General features: G+C 37.8%; 2 protein-coding genes and 1 non-coding gene across 7 annotated transcripts in view; 2 read left to right on the top strand and 1 right to left on the bottom strand.

Moving 5' to 3' along the window:
• Positions 1 to 1,412: 1,412 nt before the first annotated feature.
• LOC126379092 (zinc finger protein 467-like) lies at positions 1,413 to 11,647 on the top strand. The gene is made up of 7 exons (XM_050027655.1): positions 1,413 to 1,536; positions 2,899 to 2,968; positions 4,126 to 4,225; positions 4,990 to 5,137; positions 6,192 to 6,318; positions 7,130 to 7,282; positions 8,582 to 11,647. The coding sequence occupies exons 1-7, from the start codon at positions 1,481 to 1,483 to the stop codon at positions 9,044 to 9,046; spliced, it is 1,119 nt and encodes a 372-aa protein (XP_049883612.1). The 5' UTR covers positions 1,413 to 1,480; the 3' UTR covers positions 9,047 to 11,647.
• Trnav-cac (transfer RNA valine (anticodon CAC)) lies at positions 7,888 to 7,959 on the top strand. The gene has a single exon. It is a non-coding gene; the product is annotated as a tRNA-Val (tRNA).
• LOC126379202 (fasciclin-3) overlaps positions 11,411 to 27,697 on the bottom strand; it is a 209,217-nt gene continuing 192,930 nt past the window's right edge. Inside the window, exons 11-14 of one of the 5 annotated variants that reach the window (XM_050027888.1) lie at positions 21,549 to 21,588; positions 20,335 to 20,379; positions 18,035 to 18,179; positions 11,411 to 17,368 (exon numbers count right to left, since the gene is read on the bottom strand). In XM_050027888.1, coding sequence (XP_049883845.1) covers positions 17,231 to 17,368; positions 18,035 to 18,179; positions 20,335 to 20,379; positions 21,549 to 21,588 — 368 coding nt within the window. In that variant the 3' untranslated portion in view covers positions 11,411 to 17,230. Of the gene's footprint in view, positions 17,369 to 18,034; positions 18,180 to 20,334; positions 20,380 to 21,548; positions 21,589 to 22,309; positions 25,967 to 27,697 lie in introns of those variants that run through there. The other 4 variants (XM_050027889.1, XM_050027890.1, XM_050027891.1 and 1 more) reach the window with 4 other exon arrangements.

The following is a 27,697-nucleotide window of genomic DNA, read 5'->3' as shown; positions in this document are numbered from 1 at the left end:
AAATTATAGTTTTCTTTTAACTTGGCTTTTATAAATTAAATACCTAAGTACTAGATTTAGCCCGCGGCTTTGCCTGCTTGAAACCCGTCCATGAAACGGTATCAAGCACAGACTCCGTGGTCTAATGGTTAGACTGTTGGGCTCCGGTCTGGGGGTTCAGGTTCGATTCCCGATGGGGACATTGTTGAAATCACTGAGACATTGAAATTAACCAATAAAATTATAATGATTCCGTGCTGCGGAAGGCACGTTATGCCGCTAGTCTTGGTTGCTACTTTGCTAGGTGTGAAATACGACCGAACTGCATTAGAGCAGCGTGGTGGAGTATGCTCCATATCCCACGGTTGTTGAGGGGGACCTGTGCCCAGCAGTGAGACGTTTAAAGGTTGTTTATGTATTAATGTAGACAAAAAAAATTTTTTTTCAATTATAAAAAAAATATTAATAGTTGAAATCTTGCAACTTGTTTCATTGTAAAGGACTTAGTGAGCATTCCCGGAAAGGCACATGAAAACACATGATGAGTATGGAAATTTATTGGACCTTTTGGCGGGAACAGAAACGGGACGGTTGCTTTCTTCATTGAATAATCTAAATAATCAATACGAAGTGGTGTTTTGTGTTTAGTGATCGCATTAAGTTAGGCAGAAAACATTCGCGATAGTGTTATTATATCGGAATATTCAATAAACAACGTGTACTTATTCAATATTTTATGTATTTTCTCTTCGTGCCAACAAGCCGATTCATAACTCAAAAGTTTATGCGGACTTTTGAATTAATTCGTTTAGGGTTCAGAGTAGGAGTCTGCTCCGACGGTGGCGGCTTAGGTTTCATCATTCATCGTCATCACTTTTCATCATTTCATTATTCATCATTAAGAATTCTTTACATACATACATACACAGCCTATATACGTCCCACTGCTGGGCACAGGCCTCCCCTCAATCAACCGGAGGGGGTATGGAGCATACTCCACCACGCTGCTTCACTGCGGGTTGGTGGAGGTGTTTTTACGGCTAACAGCCGGGACCAACGGCTTAACGTGCCCTCCGAAACACGGAATCATCTTACTTTTTCGGACAATCAGGTGATTCAAGCCTGAAAAGTCCTTACCAAACAAAGGACAGTCTCACAAAGTGATTTCGACAATGTCCCCATCGGGAATCGAACCCGGACCTCCAGATCGCGAGCCTAATGCTCTAACCACTAGACCACGGAGGCTGTTAGGTTTCATCATCATCACCTTTCATCATTTCATTAATCATCAAGAAAAAAAATACGTAAGACATGGCTATATGGGCATAGTTCCCTTTGCCTTACCCTTCGGGGAAAAACAAAACAAAAAAAAAAAAAAAATTGACATACGTCGGGGACGGAAAAGGGAAAACTTGTTGTTGAATGTAGAACTAAATATTTTCCATATTTTCTATTAAATGTTTGTGTTATTCGTGAAAAGTGAGTGAATAGCGACTTAAGAATGATGGAGTCGTGTCCTGACGAAAAAGCAGCATTATTAGCCACCTTGAAAGACGAGTGAGCGCTTGAAACTTATAAATGATTACCTTGGCTTTAATATACTACCGGCGTTTCACTGCCTATTTTCCGATGAAGTGGAGATGAGCAGCCTGGGGAGCACGGTTAAACCGTACCGGAGGAGTTACTACGGGCACGGAGTCTTGACAATTTTTGATTTTTTCCGTAGAGTACTTTTACTTGATTTGATTACAACTAGATAAACCTTTTTTTAATCTTGTAAATTTTTTGTTGCGCGTTAGAGCGGGAAGTTATACGTCTATCGAAAAGTGTTTTAAAACCTTTCCCCATCCCTGATCGGGAAACTGGATGGCCCAAGTTTCACGGCGCATTGGCGCCTCCGCACTGTACAGCCGTGAAATGTAAATAAATAAATAAATGTATCGCCACTCTTGGTACTCGCCATCGAAATGCCTGACACATCTTGGGCAGTTTTTGGCTCTTTTATTTGGGGATCCGAATTTCAAAAGGAAAAACAACCCTAATAGGATTACTTTGTTGTACGTCTGCCTGTCAAGATAGTCAAAGCCTTTTTTTTTGGGAATGGGTAGAAGTATTAAGTTGATATTAACATCTAACACTTATGTCTGCATCCCCTTGAAGCTGTATAAAAATCAAGCTTCTAACTAAATACAAACCCGAATCAAAAGCCATTTTTTGTATTCTTTTCATACATTTTGTAGACAAACAAAAACCAATATTTCCCATGGATCTAGAATCATAACAAAGCACAAGTAAAGGAAAAATTCCGATATTTTTTTTACATTACATCCATTAAAGTAATATCACTGTTTACGAATAGCACGGAATAGTATAATGTGTCATACTATTGGGGTAAGTTTAGACTCCTTTTAATTTTGAAGCTACAGGCCCGGTATGTAAGGTTTATAATTAATATATTTTGATCAGATCTTGTTCTTTAACAAACCCATAAACCCATCCTAGGACTCCAATATTGATATTGATATTGAATCCAATATTGATGGTCATCTTGATGTTTGTTCCGCTCATCGAGTTTTGTATAAATTGATAACTACGAATAGCTGCACTCTATTGTGTTATGATGATTGATTGATTGATCTCTCCGACCGATTTCGGCCATGGCGACCACTTCGACTCCTAGTCGGCACGACGCTGATGCGCCCGAAGATGGCTTATGTAGCCTATCTTTACAGTGAACTCCCGCGCACAGTGAGGGCACGTGAGCACACCGTTTTGGTAATTATAATGAATAGCGGCAGGGGGACGGGCCTTCAACTCATCACGTTTAGCGTCGAGGTCTGTCGTGCGCTGTTGCTCGAACTCGTGTACTCGCCTCATTGTGTTATATTAGGCAGCTTATAACACATCGGATTTTGGCAGGCCGTGCGCGGGAGCTCCGTCCTCCACTGCCGCGGCTGAGGCTTCGCCCTTCGATGTGTGGATTAAACTCGTAAGTATGGTTATCTCTTGTGCGCTAAAGTGACTGACAGAGAGATTGTGTCCTTTCCACCATGACAGACCATTATATGGGGGAGGAGCTGATCTCCTGTCACTTAACACTTCACAATTATTCAAAAGTTGTCTAATTACCAGTTTGTGGCGGACCCAACTAGTTAGCGCGCGACTCACCCGTCACTCTCTCACAGTACTGCACAGAAAGAGACAGATGATCTCTGTCGCGGCGAGAAAGAGTCCCGTGCTTACGGTGCTAAGCCCGCTGTTTGGTACCACGAACTGTCATTTGGCGGCAGCGCGGCAGCTCACCCTCACCGCCATAAGTTAAACAACCAAAATTACCTTATTAATTAAGTACGAGTACTTTCCCAATAGTAAAAGTGGTGTGTCAGGATCGTAGTAGATAGAATTCGGTGGTTTCTGTGTACCCCAGCGGGACATAGCCGTGATCCTATGTATGTATGCACGTTCCCCTATGTTGTATCCGCGCTGCGGCGACAGTGGTCACGCGATGACTGCGAGGCGGACGTTTGTTTACTATAAGATGTTTTATGTGCAACTACCCTCACTTCATTATTATTAGTGAGGGATGTATTATTAATGATTTTTATTATAAAAAAATGCGTTAGACCACAGTCTCACAATCACTACGCGTGCGGCGCGTATTATATCGAGGGCTTCGACCAATAGCAGTACGACGTCTATCCACGTAGATAGCACTTGTTGTGTCTAATGGTCGAAGCCCTCGATATAAATCGCGCAGCGGGCGGCGTGGTTGTCGTGCAGCGCCTGCTGATGATAAGTGAAGATGAAAAAAGTGAAGTGAGTGAAGGTAGTGGCATAAACATCATTCAGCCTACATTAAGAGATGTTCTTTTTAATGTTTAAAAAATAACTTCTGCATGAAAAGCATAAGCTTACGAGTACTGTCTTTTTTTTGTGTCTATGTTCCTTGTGCTTGCCCAGACCATTTATTTATTAAACAGTTTATTATACACAGAACAACATTCAAACAAACGCTTCAGACTATTTCTTGTAGAAATCTCTTCCAGCAGACCGGGCGAGGGACAAACTTGAAACTGAGAGAGGGCAGATAGCCGTGACCATTGAGTGACCAAATAAATAAATAAACCTTTGTGTTTGGTGCTCCAGGAGGAACTCGACCAGGAGCGGGAGTGGCCGCCCCCGCCGCCCCCTCCGCCGCAGTCCCCGCCGCCCTCCTCGCCTCCTCTACCTGTCAATGTCAAATGTGGTAAGCTATACATCACAATCATTCAGAGGTGAAAATCATAATGACACACATAGGAGAACCATTTAAAACATATCAGAGAAATCAAAGAACTATAGACGGAGAAAGAAACAGCTTTTTTTGTAAAAAAAACTGACGTTTAAAAATTCCGCTCGCCCCGTACGCGACATACAAATAATTATTTATTATTATTTATTTAATAATAATAATATAATTATTTATTTTATTTTTTATTTTATTTATTATTATTATTATTTTGTTATTTTTATTTTATTTTAATTTAAGATTCATTTTCAGTAAGTAGGACCAAATACGATTATGCAGGACAATGGAATATTAGGAAAATGTCGTTAGGACAATAAATGACTGTCTAGATAATAAAAATGTCTGGTATTTAATGTGTTGCTCTAGTTATTAAATAACTTGTAATGTACCCTCATTGATTTAAAAGATGTGTTGCTGTTGCAGTTTCTTGTCATTTCTTCTCCTCAGCCATAACACCTTGCGAAATGACGTAAATTCAAAAATGTTACATTGACTTTCAATAAGTTTATCCATGATAATTACGTTGAATAAATGGTTTCTGATAAATATTATAAAATAATAGAATTGGATATTCTCTCTTCTTGGTGTCATATTGTGTTTCTGTGTTATCCTGTGTACAGTAAATTGTTAAATTACCCCCCAAACTACTTGATGCTTATAATTTTGTCTGTAATAGGAATGCAATGTTTGTGTTGACACGCGCCGCTGCGGGCTGGTTGCAGAGCCCCCGCCGGCCGCGGCCCCCGATGTGGCCCCCGCCCCCGTGGCCCCCGCGGCCCCCGGCGCGGCCCCCGCGTGCGCGCAGTGCGGGCTGCAGCGGCCGTGCCGCCAGCACCGGCCCGGCCGCTACCCGTGCCAGCAGTGCGGCAAGTACGGCACGACATAACATACATACGCGCATGACTGTACCCCCATTGGGGTAGTCAGAGGTACATACTTGATTGATATATAACCTGACCATACAAAGAATAATACTACGTCATCATCACCAGCCCATTAACGTCCCCACTGCTGGGGCACGGGCCTTCCCTATGGATGGATAGGGAGATCGGGCCTTAAACCACCACGCGGGACCAGTGCGGATTGATGGTTATTAACGAATGCTAATGCGGGACCAACGGCTTAACGTGCCTTCCGAAGCACGGAGGAGCTCGAGACGAAAACTTCTTTTTTTTTGTGGTCACCCATCCTATGACCGGCCTTTGCGAAAGTTACTTAACTTCAACAATCGCAGATCGAGCGCGTTTACCGCTGCGCCGCCGAGCTCCTCTACTACTACGTATAGGACGGCAACTCTCCGCCCGCCACTATCGGCTGAGCTGGGTTTACCTTGTTCTAAGTTTACGCGGTTATTATCATAATTAAAACACATAATAACGGGTTCTTACCGCGTTTAAATGGGGATATGAGACTCCCGATATTTCGACAGGGAAGACGGGTTCAAATTATCGACCATGTGGAATCCAGTAGTAGGTGTTGTAAAAAGATTGAAACGGCCTAATGTGGTGAAGAAACGTGAGGACACAGTGAGTGCGGTTTGTCGTAGAGAGTTTGGTGCGAGTTCAGATGGTACCCAACATTCCGTTATCAAATACATAAACAAGCGGCAAAGAAAGAGGGTAGACAGATATGTCTGCCCGTAGAAAATTATGGATTTACCTACTCCACTCCAATCTCATCAGTCATCCCGTGATCATGGCACTTGCAACAGTGTCGAAATATCGGGAGTCTCATATCCCCATTTAAACGCGGTAAGAACCCGTTATTATGTGTTTTAATTATGGGTTTACCTTCTCCAATCGTACCCAGTATGTGTCTTGATAACATAGTAAGTTGTTACTAACCATTATGGATCTGAAGCCTAAAAATTCTTACTCACATCATAACACGACACAGTACTCTCAGAACATGTCTTCTGACGCAGGGCGTTCCAGTTCTCGTCGTCGCTGTCCCGCCACCAGCAGGGCTGCTGCGGCCCGCGGGCCCGCCGCCCGGCGCTGCTGCGGGCGCCCCCCGGGCGGCACCAGCGGGACAAGCCCTACGCGTGTGAGGTGAGACGAAATCAGAATCACTTATTCAACGCAATTATCATGGATAAACTTGTTGAAGGTCGATGTAACTTTTTTGAATTTACGCCCTTTCGCATGGTGTTAGAAAAAATGACAAGAAACTGCAACAGCAACACATCAATGTTACATTACAAGTTATTTAATAACTTGAAGAACACATTCAATATCAGACATTTTTATCATTTAGGTAATCATTAATCTTATAACAAGCTTTTTACATAAAGTAAGCTTCACGTGAGCTTTAAATTTAAAACGTGCAGCGCCCGGCTACATGGCCAGCTAGTTCCGTCCGTGTGCGACAGGTGGCGTTGACAGGCGGCCTAGGACGCGCTAACAAAGGTCGCACAGCGCGACGCGTGACGACGTGAGCGGCAGAATGGCTGGCCACTCGGCGTATTTATTTTATTTTATTAAAAAGGTACACAGACAGATTGTAAACAATACACATATCATATAACTCGAAACAGGTTTAGAACTAGTCTACAATCCAAAAAAAAAATAGTGTACACAGCATGACAAAATAGTAGAAAGAACAGAAACTAAGGATAAACAATACATGTTTAATACTACTAAACTATACTATTTAAAATTGAAACGATGCTACTTTTTTTTGACGTGACTTCTCGTAAGTTTGCCGCAAATGGCCTTAATTACTTGGCCGGACAAATGAGCGTTGATAGCTCTCCGGTAAGACTGACGTTGGCCAGTTGGGCGCAAATCTCAACTCGAAGCGTCGTCTGAGAGGAATATATTTGAAAGAATGAATCGTGAGTTTGTTTTTTTTTATTATCAGATGTGCGACATGCGGTTCAAGCACAAGTGCACACTGGTGCGCCACGGGCACGGCCCCGCGGCCCCGCCGGCGCGGCCGCTGGCGTGCGCCGAGTGCGGCAAGCGCGTGGCCAACGCGCACATGCTGGCCGCGCACATGCGCACGCACACCAAGGTGGATACAGTTATGGTTACAGAGTACCTGTACAGTCACGAGTACTAATATGTATACACTTTGCAACCGTGTCACATTAACTTTTCTGACAAATTAAACCATAAACCTCATTAAATGTCAAATATGATAGTGCGACAGGGTTCTAAAGTGGGCACATGATATTGCTCATGACTACAGGGGGTTAAATAATAACTAATTCAGAATCATGAGCTGAATCATCCCCCTCATTACTCGGTTCGGTATCACTAACACCCTGTATACTCATATATAAAAGCGAAAGCTAGTAAATTATAATTTGATAGACCAACACCTCCATTAGTATCTTCGGGGCTTCGAATTGGTTCACGAATACGAATACTTTATTTAATCTAACCTACTTTCAATAATCTGACATCCTAGTCAAATAAGATACTTTTTACGAAACGTTAAAACGAAAGTTTTCTTTGCAGTTTGTATGGGAATACAGTCCTGTGACGTCATCAATAAAAGCGATCAAACGTCGTACTCATTGTTACTTAATTCATAAATAAAAATCGAAAATAAGTCGGAAAGTAAAATGAGAATGATTTTTGATCATCGTAGACTGTCTTCTATTTCTAGATTCGGCCTCCATGGTCCAGTGGTTGAGCGTCGGACTCACGATCCGGAGGTCCCGGGTTCGATTCCCGGTGGGGACATATCACAAAAATTACTTTGTGGTCCCAGTTTGGTTAAGACACTATCACCTGATTGCCCGAAAGTAAGACGATCCGTGCTTCGAAAGGCACGTTAAGCCGTTGGTCCCGGTTACTACTTACTGATGTAAGTACGTAGTCATTACATGAGCCATGTCAGGAGCCTTTGGCGGCTCAATAGTAACCCTGACACCAGGGTTGATGAGGTTGGTAATTCACCTCACAACCCACACGATAGAAGAAGATTTCTAGATTAGCATTTTATAATTTATCTTTGAGGAGCTCGGTGGCGCTACGGTAAACGCGCTCGGTCTGCGATTGTTGAAGCTAAGCAACTTTCCCAAAGGCCGGTCATAGGATGGGTGGCCACAAAAAAAAAGTTTTCATCTCGAGTTCCTCCGAGCTTCGGAAGGCACGTTAAGCCGTTGGTCCCGGCTGCATTAGCAGTCGTTAATAACCACCAATCCGCACTGGGCCCGCGTGGTGGTTTAAGGCCCGTTCTCCCTATCCATCCATAGGGAAGGCCCGTGCCCCAGCAGTAGGGACGTTAATGGGCTGGTGATGATGATGAATTTATCTTTGACCCAGTCAAATACCGTATTATAATATACTTTTGTTCCGCCAGGAGCAACCGTACGAGTGTCCGATCTGCTTGAAGAGGTTCTCCCACAAGCACAACATGCAGCGGCACGCGCTGAACCACAACAAGGTGAAGCACCTCACGTGCAACACGTGCAACAAACAGTTCCCGAGGGAGAGCCGCTTGAAATACCACATGAGGGTGCACTGGGAGGACAACAAGCCCTTCAAGTGTGACATCTGCCCCAAGAGCTACTCCCACAAGCAGAACATACAGAGGCATTACGCCAAGAAGCATCCAAACGTGGAGTTCATGTCCTCGGAGACGGACGCCGCGCTCGCCAATAAGGCCTGGGACGCCAGCAATAAGCCCGAGGAGGCCGTGGAGTACATAGTGCCCGAGGACCTCACGGCCGGAGTGAAGGAAGAAATAGTGATGCAGCCCGAGTTGGTTATGCTGAAAGAAGGAACTTGCAGTGAAGAAAGTAGTGAAGATGAAGATGTGTTGTGACTTAGAACTTAAACTATATACGTCGCACTGCTAGGCACAGGTCTCCCCTCAATCAACCGGAGTATGGAGTTACGTTAGGTGGTGGTAGTGTTTTAGGCTAGTAACCCCGGCCGGAGAAACGGCTTAAACGTGCCCTCCGAAGCACGGAATCATGTTACGTTTTCGGACAATCAGGTGATTCAGCCTGCAATGTCCTAGCCGACAATGTTCCCATTGGGAGTCGAACCCGGACGTCCAGATCGTGACCCCATCTTTTAATTCGGTAATTTTTTCATTATCTGATCGATATTATGTTGGATGTTGTATATATGCGTCGCGCTGTGTAAACTTCGATAGCGCGTTTCAGGACTGCATTATTGAATGGTGGCGCCATCTGTTGCACGTGGACGGAACTAGGTGGCCAACTAGTTGGGTCCGTCATATATGTATGGAAGAGGATTACCTTACCTTAGTTTGAAGACAAGTACTCCAGCATGGAACTGCACTGTCCTTACATAGCACAAGTAACACATTTTTTAGCAGTTTATATTATAATGGCCTTGATCCCAGTACACCCCGTATATTTTTAAGTTATACCTGTCTTTTTCTTATCCGCCGAAAAGAAAAGGGACGGGTGATTACCCGATAGGCAAAAAATTTATGTAACACGCCAATTTTAGGCAGAAATTTAAACAATCGTCTCAAAATTCTATATTGGTGTATAACCCGACAGAATTAAATTGACATTACATGTCAAACGGGTTGCATATCAGCGAAATGCCTTTTTGATTGGCCCGGGTTATTCATTTTCTCATTGTTCGGGTTTACAAAAATTCAAAAATATGTAATGACAGATGATGCATGAAAAAAATGAAATGAAAAAGGCAATTTATTTGCTTACTTACATTGTAATATATGAAATAAGCCTTCCCGGTAAGTAAAATAATTCACTTATGTTGGAAATGCATACCTATATAAAAATAATTGTCACTTGATATTTGGATCAGATATTATTATGGTGTAGGATTATGTTGCTATCTATATTGCTTCTGTAATAATAACGGGTCAAAGATGTATTCTGCTTGGGTGTAATGACAAGGGTCGCCATTTATAACTACGTAGTTTAATTTTTGTACTGTCTAAAATGAGGGTACTTTAGAACTAGTCAAATTATTTACTTTTTATTAAACATCAAAATAAGAAATGACTAAAGATTTTGTATGAGATGTCTTGGAAAAACGCGGTAAATAATCGAACTTATTGTTCTTGTTTAAAATTCGTAAATAAGTTAAATAGAAAAAGATAATGTTGTGAAATAGCTTTACGGCTGTATTTATTTAGAAGTTAACTTTTATTAATTTATATTTCAGTTATGGAACTGTCAAGTTCGAATTTTGTTCTTTTTTTGAAACTTGTTTTTTTTTATTTATTGCGGCTTTGGTTACAAGACCATTGGCCGAAAAGTGGAACTTAAACATGAAAATAACAAAATTGAGTATCTTAAACTTAAAAAAAATTACAGATCAACTTAAATTAAGCTATATATATGAAACTTGAATGTGTGAGTTGTGTTCGGATACACAAATAGTTAAAGATGTAAAAAGCCAAATGTAATAGCATAGACCAATGTGTATAAGTTATTTATTGTTTTGAAAATGTATAATTCTATGTTTCATATTTTAGTAAAATAAAGAATATTGTACAGTATGATATTATCATGTAGGCATAGCTCTATGTGATTAAGTTATTGGGTGTAGTCTGTTATATTCTCGAATTAAGAGTTAAATAATATTTAAAAAATATAATACATATCCCAATTTATTTTACTTTTAAAAGATGTGGTTATATTTCAATCTATGCTGCCAGGCACGAGCACCACAATGTCATAAGTATTACCTATTAGCAAATCTCACTTCACTTCCTATTTATTTATATTTGTAAATAAACCTCTACCTACCCCATCGGGGATGCAAGCGTGATACTAAGTCATGTTTTATACATGGATTATATTTGTTATAGAATTACATAGGTACACATGTATTTACGGCGACGTCGATAGTCTGAGCAGCCGACAGTCAAGCAGTAGGGCTAACATCCTTAACGTGACAAAATTTTACCACGGTCATTTTATCGATTCTGCCGATATAATTACATCGTTTTGTCGATTGGTGCTATCAAAATACGAACAAAATTACTTGCCACGTGTTAGGGAAAACACAAACTTATCGGTTTCGACAAATTTATTTAATCGATCGATGATTTTATCACGTTGCTTAGCCCTGCAGACGACACATCGTCTGTGTGTAAATGATATAAATGATGAAAGATGCTATTTACCTTTTATGATTGTACCCATATGATTATAATTCCAAAATAAAAACACACTTATACAAATGACACCAAGATTTATTTTACTTGAAACGATACAGACAGAGAAGTAAGTACCAACTACAGGTTACTGACACACTTAGAGGTTGCGCAGAACACATATAAATATGCATTTATAAGTTATACAATAATATAACGCGAAAATGACTTGATCAGTTGGGCAAAACAATAGTAGATAATGGATTTCTATTATTGGCAACACTATTTTGGTTTTTGTAAATGGCAATACTGATATTAACCAATCATATTCGTTCGTACATAATAAAATTCAACTTCCATGTTTAGAATTTCTGAGAAATGTTACCAGAGCTGAAAATAGTTACTAGAGTAGCAATTTTCTACTGCTTTTTTTGCCAAACTAAAATTCATTTTGTGAGCTTAAACTAAGCTTTGAAGTTTTAAATAACTTATATATTTTTTAATATGCACCGTTTTGTGATTTTACTTTGGACCTAAAATTTATAGAAACGTTCACCCCAAAAGATTACGGGTAATATAAGAATCTATGTATGTGTAAGTATGTATACGTTCACACATGTCCTACAGGATCTAAGGCTCAAAACAAACATAAAATCACAAAAATAAGTAATGGCGCCTGTTCGGGCGGACACAAAAACATTATTAATATGACAGCTATTAAACTAGGAGCTCGGTGGCGCAGCGGTAAACGCGCTCGGTCTGCGATTGTTGAAGTTAAGCAACTTTCGCAAAGGCCGGTCATAGGATGGGTGACCTCAAAAAAAAAAGATTTCACATCGAGCTCCTCCGTACTTCGGAAGGCACGTTAAGCCGTTGGTCCCGGCTGCATTAGCAGTCGTTGATAACCACCAATCCGCACTGGGCCCGCGTGGTGGTTTAAGGCCCGATCTACCTATCCATCCATAGGGAAGGCCCGTGCCCCAGCAGTGGGGACGTTAATGGGCTGGTGATGATGATTAAACTAGTGCTGTCCTTCACTTACAATAAGTGCACGAAGGAGATAAAGCTAGTTTCAGTCCTGTCACATAATTAAGTTGGCGATTGCCCGAACTGGCACCAATAGTATAAGAATATACTCAAGTATAATATAAGATATACAGTCTATGTGCGTGGTTCCAAGCACCGCATAGCTCTAACTACATTAATATTTGTATAAAAAAACGTATAGACGTATAAAATACTTCCTACGGTGTTGTTTTCTGAGTAAATCTGGGGGTCTAAAAATGCAATGCGATTTGACATTTGCGCATATAAAAGAAATGTCAAATAGCAATATTGCTTTTTTTACATGAATTGATTCAATGCGGCCTTTTTAACCCTCGTGGAATAAGAACGTTGATGATTTATGTACATCACTAGATACCTAGTATGGTTTTTCGAAAAGCTTTTTATCTCACTAAAATATTGAGTGCGACTTATTTAAACTGATTTGACAGTTCTATAACGGACAGTTCACTAGTTTTACAGCTGTCAAACTATAATAAGAATGATTGTGTGTATGACAGAATTAGCACCAATATTACGTGTAATTATTTTTGCTTGTATTGACGTGACCTAGTGTAGTTTTGCCGCATATGGCATTAACTACTTGGCCGGACAAATGGGGAGCGCAGGGATCTCACGTTGTACAAAAAATTAAGACAAAATGCTTTTCGACCGGCTTCAAAAGCGACCGAAAGGTTCTCAATCGGTGGATATTTTTATGTTTTCAAATACAGTAACTGGTCGAACCTAACCTCAATTTACTCAGAACACACCACCGTATAATTAATTATCAATATAATATAATATCAAACTTACAATCAAGTAGCATCCACGTACATGGTAACAGAATCGTCTGCAGTTTAAAAAAAAATGTAAAAAAAAAACTTAAAAATATGTAAATTATAATAAAAACTCTATGGACGGATACTAGGTAAGGGAGCGTGCACACTTACCGACAGTTATTCGGCTATTGGGTCTTTGATAGACGACAAAATAGCATATTATGACCATGACACCCGGTACTCTAAACCGGCGAGCGTGGGTGAAGTCTTTGATGAGAGTGGAAGAAGCGAGCGTGTGTCAGGATCGTAGATAGAGGAATCCCGTGGGCTCTGCCTACCCCAGCGGGAAATGGGCGTAATCTTATGTATGTATGTAGGTAGGCATGTATAAAACCTACAGAGGGATCGAGTCTTAACACGATGGATCATACGGTTCATCATATCCATCTTAGGACTTCGTATTAAAAGTGCAAGTCTTCTGATTACTTCTAGCCCTGCCCACCCCTATAGGGATCACGGGCGTGTGTTTATGTATGTATGGAACTCTTGTCGATGAGTCTGCCAACTCCCAATTCGTCTTAGCGTAACACGTTTACTTATAACAAACATTTGTACCTTACACTTGATTTAATATATTTATAGCGAATAATTAATTAATGGATACTTTATACATTTGTTACAGGAAATAATATAAATACGACAAAAAAACATCGGTAGTCTCTGCTTACCCCGGTGGGGAATAGGCGTGAGTTTATGTATACATATTAAAGTTATGTGTACGGCAAAAAACCACTTCATTTTCTTAAATAAATATCAAACTTGTTCCTTGAGATTTTTCTAAAGGTATGTAATGATTAGTCACGGTCCCGGATTCGATTCCCGGTGTTGACAAATTAATTTATATTTTTGTGTTGTCTAATGTGGCGACAGTTGATCATTTTATTTTTTTGACGTAGATTTTCCTTAGACAGAAATAACTACTTGGCCGGGCAAATGGGGAGCGCTGAGGGCTCTCACCCGGTACAAAATTTAAGACAACATGCCTGAGGATTCCCAGTACGCCGCTCCGGGCGTCGTCTGAAAGGATTGTTTGAAAGAATCGACCCTAGTGGGCCGATAGCGATAAGCGCTGAATGAGGGAAATCGTCGACAACGCCGGCGGGGTTGTGGAATCCTGAATTCCATGAGCTGATCGCCAACGTCCAGTAATGGAGAGGCACTACATGAAGTGTTGCCTAGAGCCACCCCAGAAGTTATTTCTGCTGTGTGTACATTATTTCCAGAACTTTCTGCGCCATAAAGCCTCCACAGTTACAGACCCTGCATCAACTTAATATTAAAATACGTTGTGTTTATAGAGATTATAACGATAGTTCATAAATTATTATACGCGTGGAAAACATCACACAGTAAATTATTTCTAAATAAAAAATAATTCTGGTTCTCCGAAAAAGTAAGATTCTAAAACTTCGGAAGGCACATTAAGTCGGTCATACACCTCCACCACCCCGCAGTGGAGCTGCGTGGTGGAGTAAGCTCCATACCCCTCCGATATATAGGCTGTTCATGTGTTATAACCACAAAAATAGTCATTAATCAACTTAGATATTGAATATCTAGTGTATTTCCAACTTGTATTGTAGAAACTTGTAGCTGCCCACCCTGATACGGGCGAAAGGTACGTCTCAAATTAGCCTGCGACGACATTTTCCACGTCATATAAGTCCAATAATCAATTATGTTGTACATTTTGTACATAAAACAGAATAGGACTGCGCAGGCGCGGCAGTGAGAATTAAGTATAAATTACGTTATCTATACACTTACACCCGTATTCTAAGATGTTAACTCCAACCGTCCTTTACTCCGTCCCCAGTTGAGGCGACCTCGAGGTCTTCCTCGAACTCGCCTCAAAATAGGTATCCTTATACGGCGCCTTAACACGTTAACAGTCCGGTGTACCGTATGTGGCACACGGGGAGCGGTTCCGCCGAGTTCGTGTACCCTATGAGGTACACGAGACCAGTGCAGCTTTATGGGCTGTCAAATCACGGACTCGTAAAAGTTGATATTTTCATAAAGGACTTGTAGCCAAAGACCTTATAAATAGAAAAAGTCAAAAACATGTCACATTGAATAACAAACGAAAGCCAAAAAATATAATATCTCATTTGGACATATGGCATGTTTTGAAACGCTTGTATGGGGACTGTTAACGTGTTAAGACATGAAGTCATCATTTTCGTATTATTATGTTGGCAGTATGATATGCTCGACTCCAGTAAAGTCCTCAAGTCGAGGACGAAAATGTTAACTTTAAATACCTCAGCTGAGGATAACTCGAGTGAACATCTTAAAATACAAGTGTTACTATAACTATAATATTAAAAGCACACAATTAGAACATTTACTTAACATTACAAATTAAATGAGATTATTTTCCTTTTTTGGGACTTTGAAGACATAATTTGCACAAAAAAGAGACAAATTGGTTCTCTGTTTTATTCTTAGGTGATACTCCCTACTTAGCCGGGCATATGGACGTCATAAACATGTCTTTTCTCTTATCCTCGCTTATAATAAGCTCTAATTTTAGACTCGGCTAAATATAGCTTTATGAAATTGATAGAACAGAGATGTTGGTTACCAACACACAAATTGTATTCAGTACTTATATCAATGAATAGATTAATTTCCATTTAATCAAATCAGTTGCTTTTTACTAACAGCCTCGTGCGCAGAAATATGCCGCACGTGGCGCGATTTATATCGAGGGTTTCGACCAATAGCCGTACGCCGTCTATGCACGTAGATAGCATTTGCTGCGGCGTTTGGAAACCCTCGATATAATTTGCGCCGCGCGCGGCACTGTTGTCGTGCAGAGCCTGTGTTAAAAATATATTTTACTGACAGCTGTCAAATTAACCAAGCTATACTCAACCGAGCAAAGTTCAAACAGTTCCAATTCCCATTCTCATAACGCCTTCCGGACAATTTTATATTAATAATATAAATAATTCAAAAGCTCTCGGTGGACACCAATAACACTCGTCGTTATAATATTACAATTATTTTGTGATGTTTATAATTAAATGCATAGTTTGCCAGCGTCAATAATAGGCCAGAAATCTTATAAGTTAGGCGTATTTTCCATTTATAGTCTATTTAAGGTGAATTTTTATTTTACATGTTGCAATTTTCTATTAATTTTATTTATTTCTTGATGTTTTTCCTTTCTATTTTTGTTCTATTTTTCTTTTTTTGTCTATGGAATTCCATATTACAACCTATCATTGTTGCAGAAATATGCTTGAATTTATGTGTGTACTTATGTTCTATTTAACATCAATCCAGTACTTAAACCTGGAGTATGCTCCATATCCCAATTGATTCAGTGCAGTCTGCGCCCAGCAGTGCTGTATTATAAGCTGATTACGATTTGCAAGACAAAAATAAAAATCCACCCTAAAGTGATTGTTCAAAGCTTCACACTTAAAATACCTATCATTGTATTAAGTTAGATTTGATATTATGAAAGCTACCCACTATATGCTATAATTGCATTTTTCTCTGTTACAAAGGCACAATAAGAATTTTGTAAGTATATTTTTGTTGATATAAACTTGTTTTACTTTATTGTATAAATACCTACTTAATAAATACTCTGTAATATCGTAGTATGCTTCATGATTATGATTCAATCATTATATGTAAGTAAGTAATTTTAATCCTTAAACACTTTATTTAATTGAAGGCCTCTAAAATATTGTATTTATTAATGTATAATTTTGTTAAATGTAAATGCATAAAAAGTCCTGCCAGGATTTTTAAATCACAAAAATAGCTACCATTTGTCTTAAAAAGTAGGCAAAAATGTTTAATGATGCCGAAAACCTTTCCTATTTCATTGTTATCTTGCTATCATTGCTAGACACCAAAACGCATATTACAAAAAACGCACCCTAACTTTCAACACGAAAAAAAAAGCACCTGACATAACCTCAAATTCAAAAGCCCGCCATTTTGTTTCGACCGCCATTTTGCAACATAACCTAACTTATTCGTGACCTGGTTACTCCTTGGTCTCCTTCTGTCCCTCCGTGTACACGATCTCCGCGTACTCCGTGGCCGGGGGCGGAGGCTTGTCCCCCGCGGGAGCTTCGCCTAGCGCCAGCTCTGCGTATACTACGCCTTTCTTCTCGTCTGCGGGCTAGAATGAGAAAAATGAGTTACTTAATAAAAAATATGTGTGTGGATTTGCATCGTGTAGTCAGATGATAACTAAAATGTACGGTGAGGGATGAAAAAATATCTTGAAGAGTCTTCAAGGTGGAATATCAACCTCATCAACCCTGGTGTCAGGGTTACTATTGAGCCGCTGACATGACTCATGTGACGACTACGTACTTGCATCAGTAAGTAGTAACCGGGACCAACGGCTTAACGCGCCTTCCGAAGCATGGATCGTCTTACTTTCGGACAATCAGGTGATCTTGAAGATTGACTGCCACATAAAAAATCTGTACACAAATACGGCATAAAAGTAGACCAAGTGTAAAGTACAATCGCTTACGTTTTAATGTAAGTGCATTGCGTAGTGCGTGCGTGTCTTAATCGGAAATATTTTGTAGCTTCTTAGTGGTGATGCAATGAACAGCAAGGTTATTAAACAGGGACCATGTCGGCTAATGTCGGTCGCACCTTGGATACGAGTTTATATATGTACGAGTACTGGTATACGAGGACCAGATGGCACTCCACCGACTCTGTGACCGCGCTCCCATAGCACTTAGTACTGTACCTGTTCGTACGAGTCAAAAGTGCAACCGACCTAAGAGTAACAAGTGCAGGTTTTCATAATGTTCAAGTCCCTCACCTTATCCTCGTCAGCCCTCTCAGCCGCCTGCACCTTGTCCCGGCCGCGCGGCAGTGCGGCGCGCACCCGCGCCCCAAGCGCGGCCAGCCGCCCAGCCGCGCGGTCCGCCCGCCCGCCGCCGCCTACCGCGCTCTCCGTGTCGCTACTGGCGCAAATAACACGAGTACAGATACGGTTATTGCTACTATACTGGAGGGAACACTCAAAACAAGAAAACTTAGCTTCGTGAGATTTTATTTATCTATCAATATGAAATTAACGAGGTTTAACTCTTGCCACAGTTCCGGTCAGCGTGACGGGAAGCGCCCGCAGTGTGACGTCTGTCCTACATTTCTGTGCCGTCACGCCGGAAATGTGGCGAGATCTATAACCGCACTCGTCATACCGCATAGTCAAGGCTCTGTACAGGGAGCTTATTTATAAACCCATGTCTTCTATCCAGCACTTCAGTGGCAGTATTTTTAAACCGCATTAAATAACTATGTTTCTTGTTACCCATAAGCGAATTTAAAGACCATATTTTTACTGCTTTGTCAGTGTTACCTCCAGTTGTAAAAAAAGAAACGAAGCATGCTTCAAATGATTATTAAATTCCACCATCGACCAGTAATTAGTAATCAATTAATGATATGGTAATGTCTAGTTATATATTTACATGGTTAATACAAAAAGCGCGCCCGAAGTGTGATCGGCTTAAAGGGTCAAACCACATTTGTCAACCTCTTCGCACTTCCCTACTTCTATCCTTTTTTGTTACTAAGAACCGTCATTTGCTAGAACGAGAGAGAACGCGCGGCAGAATCCACGAGACGATAGCGTGATGAACGTAGGCACGCGTCGTAGCGCGCTGACAGATGTGGTTCGATCCTAATAGTGAATTTATGCCAGCAGTGACGTTCACAACATGTGATTTTTATTTAAATATAATTAGCTGAAATGTTTATTGTGAATTGATATTTTTCTTTCTTAACGTGCGATAAACATTTACATACAATATATATTATATTTATATTGCTGTTTAGCAATAAGGCCGCCTATTGTGCTTGTTTTATTCGTATGTTTATGTCCTTTATATATGTTGTTGTGCAATAAAGTATTATTGATTGATACAATATTGGCGCCCAGCACGGGGCCCAGTAAGATAAAATTTAATGTATATGTCACCGTAAAATTGTAAATAACGTTAGATTATAATCTATCTCGCGATATTGTGAACTGTCGAAAAATTGTGAAACGTAATATACTGCTTACAATTTAACGTATTATTATTCGTCAGATTATAATCTACCGAAGTAAAACTGTTAAATCACAATCTTACAATTGTCAAATTGTCAACTGTCCGACGGCTGTCCCTGATTGGTCGGCCTTACAGTAGACCGTTCTGTGTCCATAGAGTTAGGAATAAAACACAGGTGTCAGTCAAATAAAATAAATGCTCTTCAAGATTGTGAAATCAAGTACGTATTTATTAATTATTTAGTAAGTAATCAATAATTCTGACATCACATGGTAAGAAAAAATGTATCAAAATTAAAAAATCTGAAACGTATCATTCAGTATACTTTTCGTGTGTAAGATAAACATGCTGGCGGCATAGGGGTGGCCCAAGGGCCACCCCCGCCGCACCCTAACCTACTGTTATGCCTTGTAAAAATTATGACAAAACACTATTATTCTAAAAAAGAATTATGGATATCTATTTATTAATCCCAAAAATAAGTTATACCTAACAAACCAGTATACCTAGATGTTATTATGGGAAAATAAAACTATTATGCTAAAAAACATTATGCAAAAAGGATTATGATAATTAAAATTATGACAAAAACATTTATGCATTTTAAGAGAATCCCAAATTAACATTATGCTCACTCTAATAGTTTTGTAACTCTATGGTATAGCACGCGAGGTGCGTTTCGTATCACAATTTGACGGTTTCACTTCGATAAATTATAATCTACCGAAAAATAATACGTTAAATTGTAAGCAATATGATACGATTCATAATTATTCGACAGTTCACAATCTCGCGAGATTCAAATCGATAGATTATAATCTAACGTTATTTACAATTTTACGGTGACATATATATGACAAGACCCACAGATCATAAAACTACTAAATACATTTGGTACCATATAATAAACTTGTCAAAATTTCATTTCATTTTTTCTTTTGGTGTGTTTATTACACGATGATTACATTATGTTTTGTAATCTGTGGTACTTCTGTGTTCTTTTTTTTTTCATAATATGTGTCGAGGATGGCATGCAGCATGCAGTGTAGAATGTTAGACATACGTTCTAGCGGCGAGCCCCGACAAAAGCACAGTCCCGGCAGGCGTCCTAGCAAAACGGCACGTATTCACAAAGCGGTAAGGTTCAGATTATTATTTACAGTCTGGCTTAAAAGGGTAGAAAGTTTTTAATATCCTTATATTTTTCATTCTTTATTGAATTTCTACCATTTTTTGCCAAGCTGTGCAATATAACACAGAGACAATGCGTTTTTGATGCTCACCATATTATTTAAAATTAAAATAATTTATTTTCAGCCAAGAGTCCATCGCTTGATGAAAATACTGGTTCAGTATATAAACAAATTTGAGTATTGGGTGCTTTAAAATGATAATTAAAGTTTACTTTCTCCATTCTACAATCAACTACGTATAGATTTATGTATGGCATATTTTATTATTGAATAAATACGTAGGTATTTTTGTAATATTTATTTACTTTAGTAAAGTTATTTATTTACTAGTGGCGATTTTGACAGCCAAAACTTTATTTTATTTTATTTTATTCTGACAGCTATAACAATAGCGCCGTCCTTCACTTACGACGTGAACAAAACAGAGATAAAGCTAATTATAGAACTATCAAACTAAATTAAAATTAAGTTGGTATCTGCAGGAATCAGCACCTCTCTTTCTATAATAAAGCTATAGTAAGCATCAAATCGCACCATAAAATATACAAAAAGATTGAATAAGTAGGAACATTTTCTGATTAAAATTTAGTGTTTAAAAAATTACAATAAACATGCTAGTTCAATATTTTTTTAGTCTTTAAAATTTAAATATTTACAACATTATTCAAATCGATTCAACAGAGTTTGTGTAGGATTAAAACTATTATAAAATTAACTTTCAAGAGAAAAGGAATAAATGTAATCCTTAAGATTCCAAGTTAAATATTGAATTGGAGTGACATAGGTAGAATAGCTTAGAACTGCGTTCTCTACTTGTCCGGCCAATTGGGACGCGGAGGAAACATCAGTTTAAGCATCATAAACATAAATAAATTATATAGTTATTATATAGTATAATGCATGAATTTAACTTGAAATCTTTCAAAGATGTTTTTTAATCTATAAAAATAAAATTTTAAGTTGTGGTCCATGCAAACTATAGGTAAGTGATTGTAGGACCATAAAGAGTGGAAATTATAATTAATAATTGTTATTATTTACATTATTAATAACATTTATTAAATAATAATAAAACAATACTCACGATTCGCCGGAGTTCTTGGCATGGTCGCGGCTGCGATCTCCTGTAATAGGGTATTTGATAGGGTCAAATATGAATTATAAAATGCATAACTAAAAATAGAAGCTAGTCCAAGATGATGAAAAATAAATCTCATTTTCCTTTTTGATTATTTTTAAAGAATTTTAACTACGAATTATGTAACAAAGAGTACGATGGTTTATATATGTTGTTAGATACCACATGTGTCAAGCGAAAATATATATAAAACTATTATTATTTTTGCGTCAACTTAATTTTTAATATAAAAATCTGTTGTTTATAGATGACGTCGGACGGTCAATATTTTTGAAAAGCTCCATAGAAAATTATGACGTTTAATTCATAAGTAACACATTGGACTATGGGCCGATTTCTCAAAAGCATGTCAAAAGCAGATGTGAACCGATATGTTTTTTTAATACAAAATTCACCTATTCCATTGGCAAATAATTTATCATATAAATCAGACCTAAGAAAAGAGGAAAAAATAAAAAAGAAGGTCTATAACTCTGTTATGTGTGTTATCTATTATCTGTTTGTGTATCTAATAAACAAAATAAATAGAAGTTGGTTAAACAGCCTGCGACGACTGCGCGACGCAAGGAGGGTAATGTGTTCATCCTGTAAGTAATGTAGACAGACATGTTCGTCTTTTACGATGTTACTTGACTTTTTTACATTTTATATTTCAGAATATTTGCGTTTTAAATATTTTCTAAGGTAGAACAATAAAACAGCTAAAATCTTATTTAATAAATACTTTTTATTCAATTGATTGTAACTTGTGGTCTATATTATAATATCGATATAATCTGCTACTAGTCAATTTTTATAAAAAAACACCTCTGTTATATTATCATAATGTAAATGTTTTAAATTATCATCAAAATTCGGCTGTCAAAGTTCAAGTCTGTATAGCTGCCCCTTTCACACACGTCAATTAAGTGTATGTGAAAGAGATGGCAAATATGTTGACAAATTCTATGTTGTTCGTTCGTTGTAGTTTAGAAAGCTAGGCAATATAATATGTATTGTTATTTTCGTTATTAATATTGTAAAAACGTTCGTAAAAAAGCTAAAATATTTTGAGCTGTAATATAAAAATGTAGAGCGAAGTGCAAAATGGCAGTGTTTTTACAAATTTCAATAATTGACTTTAAAAAAATTAAACAAGATGGCGGGTTTGATTTAGACATTTTTTACTTTAACAACGATTTTTTAGTCTTTTTTTATCTGTTACGATGTTACGATTATAAACATGCGATAGTATAAATAACATTAAATGCTGATAGATGTACTTTGTCAAAATTGTCTAAATCAATCCGCCCGATACAAAACTATAGACTGGTAGAAAAATAAATCCTTAGCAGATATTAAATTACACAATACTAAACAATCACATTGTGACTTACACTAACTTAACACAATAAAAGTCATAAAAAAAAATACAGGAAAGTTTTTACAAAATATATTTTAAAGGTAATTGTCAAAATTTAGAATAATTCATAGACGCTAAAATAAATTTGGATTTTTAATTTTAAATTCAGATCTTATCTACAAAATACGGCTAAAATACCTAGTTGCAAAAACTGACAAAATCTTACAAAAAATGCGAAAGTTTTCAATGTACCGAAAAATAACCTAGTCACTTAAAAAAAAATAAAAATCTAAGTTTTTAAGTGTCATTAAGGCTTTTACTACATTTTATATACAAAAAATATAATATAATAGTAATATGGTGGTTCGAACACATTTAACCTAAAATTATAATAATTATGTACTAAAACGTGGGAGCTTTTGTAAAGTCGTATTAACATGGAAAGCTTTGCGATTTTGCGAATATTTTTATAGTAGAAGCAACGCAAAAGCGGATAATTCGACAACCATATAAAATGGCGCGCTTTTATTGTACTTAATAGGAGGACGTACGCAACCAACTGTCGAAAAACATTGATCTGACGATCATCTTAGGTGGCGCCACTTGTTTTTACAGTACACTAAAATGGTTTTACTATCAGGTAAGTATGTATGCTCTGTTAAATATAGCTTTTAATAAGCAAGACAATAAGGTAGTATACAGCCTAGAGCGAAAAAGACATTCAGTGTAATTTAGTACCTTTTATAAAAGTTGAGGCTGTATGGCTTAGTACCTTTGCCTATTCTATGGATGGATTCTAACAACAACATGAAGCTATATCTCACGGAGCATAAACAATACAAGAGCTTGATTTTCCCGGTCGGTATTATGAATGCTGAGTTATTTACTATACACTCGTGGCGCGTCTAGCATTTCGTCTATGATATTACGTTGCTTGTCCTGTCAATCCAACTGCGATGAATATGAGCGATGTCGCAAGACATTTTCATAGATTTTGAAGGTGGTTATAAAATTACCATAACCTACGTACTTTCTACCTATGTACTTTCAGAGTAAGTAATTTAAGCGCGAACATTGCTACATTGCTTCTACTCAAAGCAGTCGATATAAAAATGTCTGAAATAAAAAATATTATGAAATTAGCTTTAATAAGTTTTTACATCCTTATTTTAAGATGTTGACGCGACTCTTCCTTGACTCTGTCCCCCGTTGAGGCGACCTCAAGGTCTTCCTCGAACTCGGTATTCTTAGACGTTGCCTCATGTTTAACTCGAGATTAATCCAGTAACACATGGCGTCAATAATTTTGTATTATTATGTTGGCAGTATGACATGCTCGACTCCAGTGGGTAAAGTCCTCAAGTCGAGGACGAAAAAGTTAACTTTAAATACCGAAATGCTGAGGCGAAGTCGTGTGGTGGAAGAGTCGAGTGAAAATCTTAGAAAACAGGTGTTAAAATGCTCTTGATAGTCAAATGTAACTTAAAATTACAATTTGGACATAAAATCTTTCAATTTGTATGTAAACTGTACTGTAATGTATAAATAGTCATTAATTAAACACAAAACTCACAGGCCAAACCTGTTCTAGCGATTTATCTGTGACGTTTTACGTTTTTTGCTAATAGTTTTATATAAAATGTACGTTTATATAAATGTCGCAATTCGTTGTTAATAATAAAAACACTATTTCAAAAAACATTTTATGTGAGATTCTTATACATTTTTATAAGTACATTATGAACTATTTTTATTCTATTTGCGGTCGGGGGGAGAACCCTAACACATTACAACAAGACACACATTCATTTGAAATTCTGCCTAATAATAACTTTAGTTTTTCGGGTAAGGCAGATGCGTCCGATTGGCTAGAAACTCGGACGATTCGATTTGTAAACTCTGCCTACCGAGTTATTTACTAGCTCAAACACAGTGCGCCTGAAATTTACCCCCTTAGATAAATTAAGGGAGCGAAAAGCATCATATTCACAAATAAATTTATATATGATATGAATGTAACTGTTTTTATGTCTTTTTATATAGTAAATGCATGAGTTTTCCTCCCGACGACATTGTAAATATTCAAAACGGGTGGACAACATGCGAAAGACGATAAACCTTACCTATAAAAATGGCTGTTGGAACTACTCTAGTATACATTCCAATGCATTTTCTCCTATTACATATTATCATAGAAAACTTTTGAAATCATAATAACATCGCTTTTCTAAACTTTCGAACTGATTGTCTATTACGCAAGACGTATCAAAGTCTACTATTTGTTTTTATTTTTTTAAGTGGTAGGCCGGCAACGATCCCAGACCTTTAAAGGAACCTAATATATCTTATTTTTGTATTTCTTGTTAAAAACTAACAATGAAGTTCACATAATAGACGAACAGTTCTCATTCAATACCTGCTTTACGGCGCATGTCTTCACGCTGCATCCCTAGCGGGGTAGCTAGCGGGTACGAACACAATAAGCAACAATTCACATCAACATCTGGCACTAAACGAACTAAAATACGGAAATTGAGAAGCTTGTCCTAACTACTTCCGGGCTGACACTTCTAGTTTACACAGCGATCCAAAATTATCTTCAAAAAGTGTTCGAAAATCGGAATCATAAATATACACGGCTGATGAAGGTTTTAAAAATCGAATTAATTTCAAATCGAAATAGTTACACAATGATATCGTCCGAATGACATATATGTTCGGATACGAATCAAACAATTAGATTAGGTATACTTTAAACATCCAAATGATTTAATTTTGAATAAACAATTCGAAATATTCTAACATAATTATAATCTCCGAGTTTCGTAGCTGCGTAAACGTCAAGCGGCGTCCGAGCGCGTTTAAACAGCCGTGTCGGGTTTCTTCTCCGGGTGCTTGGTGTCACCGTTGCCGATGTACTCGTGGTCGTGCGTGGGGTTCTCCGAGCCCTTCACGTCGTCGTGCGGCGGCAGCGGCGCCTCCGAGTCGCCGCCGTCCGGGATGTCCGTGCGGTGCGAGCGCCCTGCCACACAATACATTCAGCGATCAAGAACTCGGCCTTTCCAATTACCTCGGATTTTCCGATTAACTCGGATATTCTAATTATTGCTTTTTGTTTAACTACGCTCTGTGCTGGTGTTAGGAAGCGTGTTTGTTGTCTATTTTGTTCTTTGTTATCAACGTGTTCAAGCGTGTCGCCTACGTGTACTTATTGTGACGTTGGTGGTGGTTAGTATCACGATTATGTTTACTATTTCGCACAGAAAGTTTACAAAAGTTAGATTTTCATTGTCACTTATTGTAGTCATGGCCAGACAAATAAAGACATTTTACTAAGGATCCTTGAAGGTTTGTATATATTTTGTGTGTGTCGTCTTGACTAGGATTCCTCGCACGACACAAAAATAATAGTTTAGTCTTTAATTTTTCTTGGACGTTACGTACAGGACAATTTTAAGAAATAGTTCTATGATATATATGATAGCCTTAATTATATCTTTATTTAATATTTCATTTAAAACATATCGTGTAGAGGGTTCCCAATACGGGTAGTATTTACAGACCTCCTCTCGTAACTGGAAGAGATTTAATTAAGATCACTCGCTACACAGAGCTGGATCTACTCACATAGAAAGCAATTAGCCCAGTTAGTTTTAAAACATTTTTTTTTATTCTATGGGCATTTGAACCTGCAGCTCTTGGCAAGCCCGGACGAGGGTCTTAACTTTATTTTTGACGTGACTTGTTAAGAGTTGGACTCCGATGGCATTGACCAAAATGTATTTACAAAAAATTAAGACAACATGCCTGAGGGTCCCTGGTCCTCCATTTCATTAGAATTAATCAATCTTTATCGTCATTAGGCCGTTACTTTTATTTATTAATTTAATTTGTTGTGTCTAATATCGATTATTTTTCTGTTATTTCTTCTGTGTGAATGTGACATTAGTTTTATTTAGTGTGAGTGAGTTATGAATAGTATTAATTACCAACCACCACAATTATGAAAAGTTATGTACCAACACATTAATTCTACTTTTATTCCAAAAATATTTTCAAATATCATTCTGTATTTAAGAGTGAAAGGAAAATATTTGACATTTATTGATTTACTTATTTCATCTTCAGCAAAATAATTTCAAATGTTATACCACCACCTTTAAACATATATATTTTTACAACCTTAAAAATACTTAAAAGAATTAAAAGGAAAAAATATTATTGATGAATTCTGAAAAGTCTTGAGGTCTTACTTACACCTATACAATCATGCAAGAAGAGAATGTTTTCATGCTTATAATTTTAGAAAGAGACAAAGGATGATAGAAAACGACAGACAACATAGACGCATGCGCCATTTTTAGTAAAAAAAAAACATGCAGTTTCCGTTATTTTTTTTATCGTTCTTGATCGCTCAAAATATTGTTATGTGGCTCGTTCGTTTTGCTTATAAATAATAATTTAAAAAATAATATGTTTTAATATTAATTCTACACATACAAGCTCGCGGATACAAAAAACACTGCCAAAAATACACTTAAATAAATTTTCCTTAAACTAAAAAAAAAACTAAACGATTCTACAATAAAAAGGTATTTCTTGGTGCGAGGCATTTTTTGTGCAAACCTCTAAAGTAGTGAGTGAAAGGTTTCCATTTTTTTTTAATTAAATAGTTTACCTATCGTCCAACAGCCCGTGAGCCTATTGGAAAGTTATTTAATTAAAATTAATATATACTCAACTTTATTTCCAT

The sequence above is a fragment of the Pectinophora gossypiella genome, chromosome 28 (assembly GCF_024362695.1).
Source record: "Pectinophora gossypiella chromosome 28, ilPecGoss1.1, whole genome shotgun sequence".
NCBI classification, from domain to species: Eukaryota; Metazoa; Arthropoda; class Insecta; order Lepidoptera; family Gelechiidae; genus Pectinophora; species Pectinophora gossypiella.
This window is presented reverse-complemented; position numbering and strand designations above follow the sequence as displayed.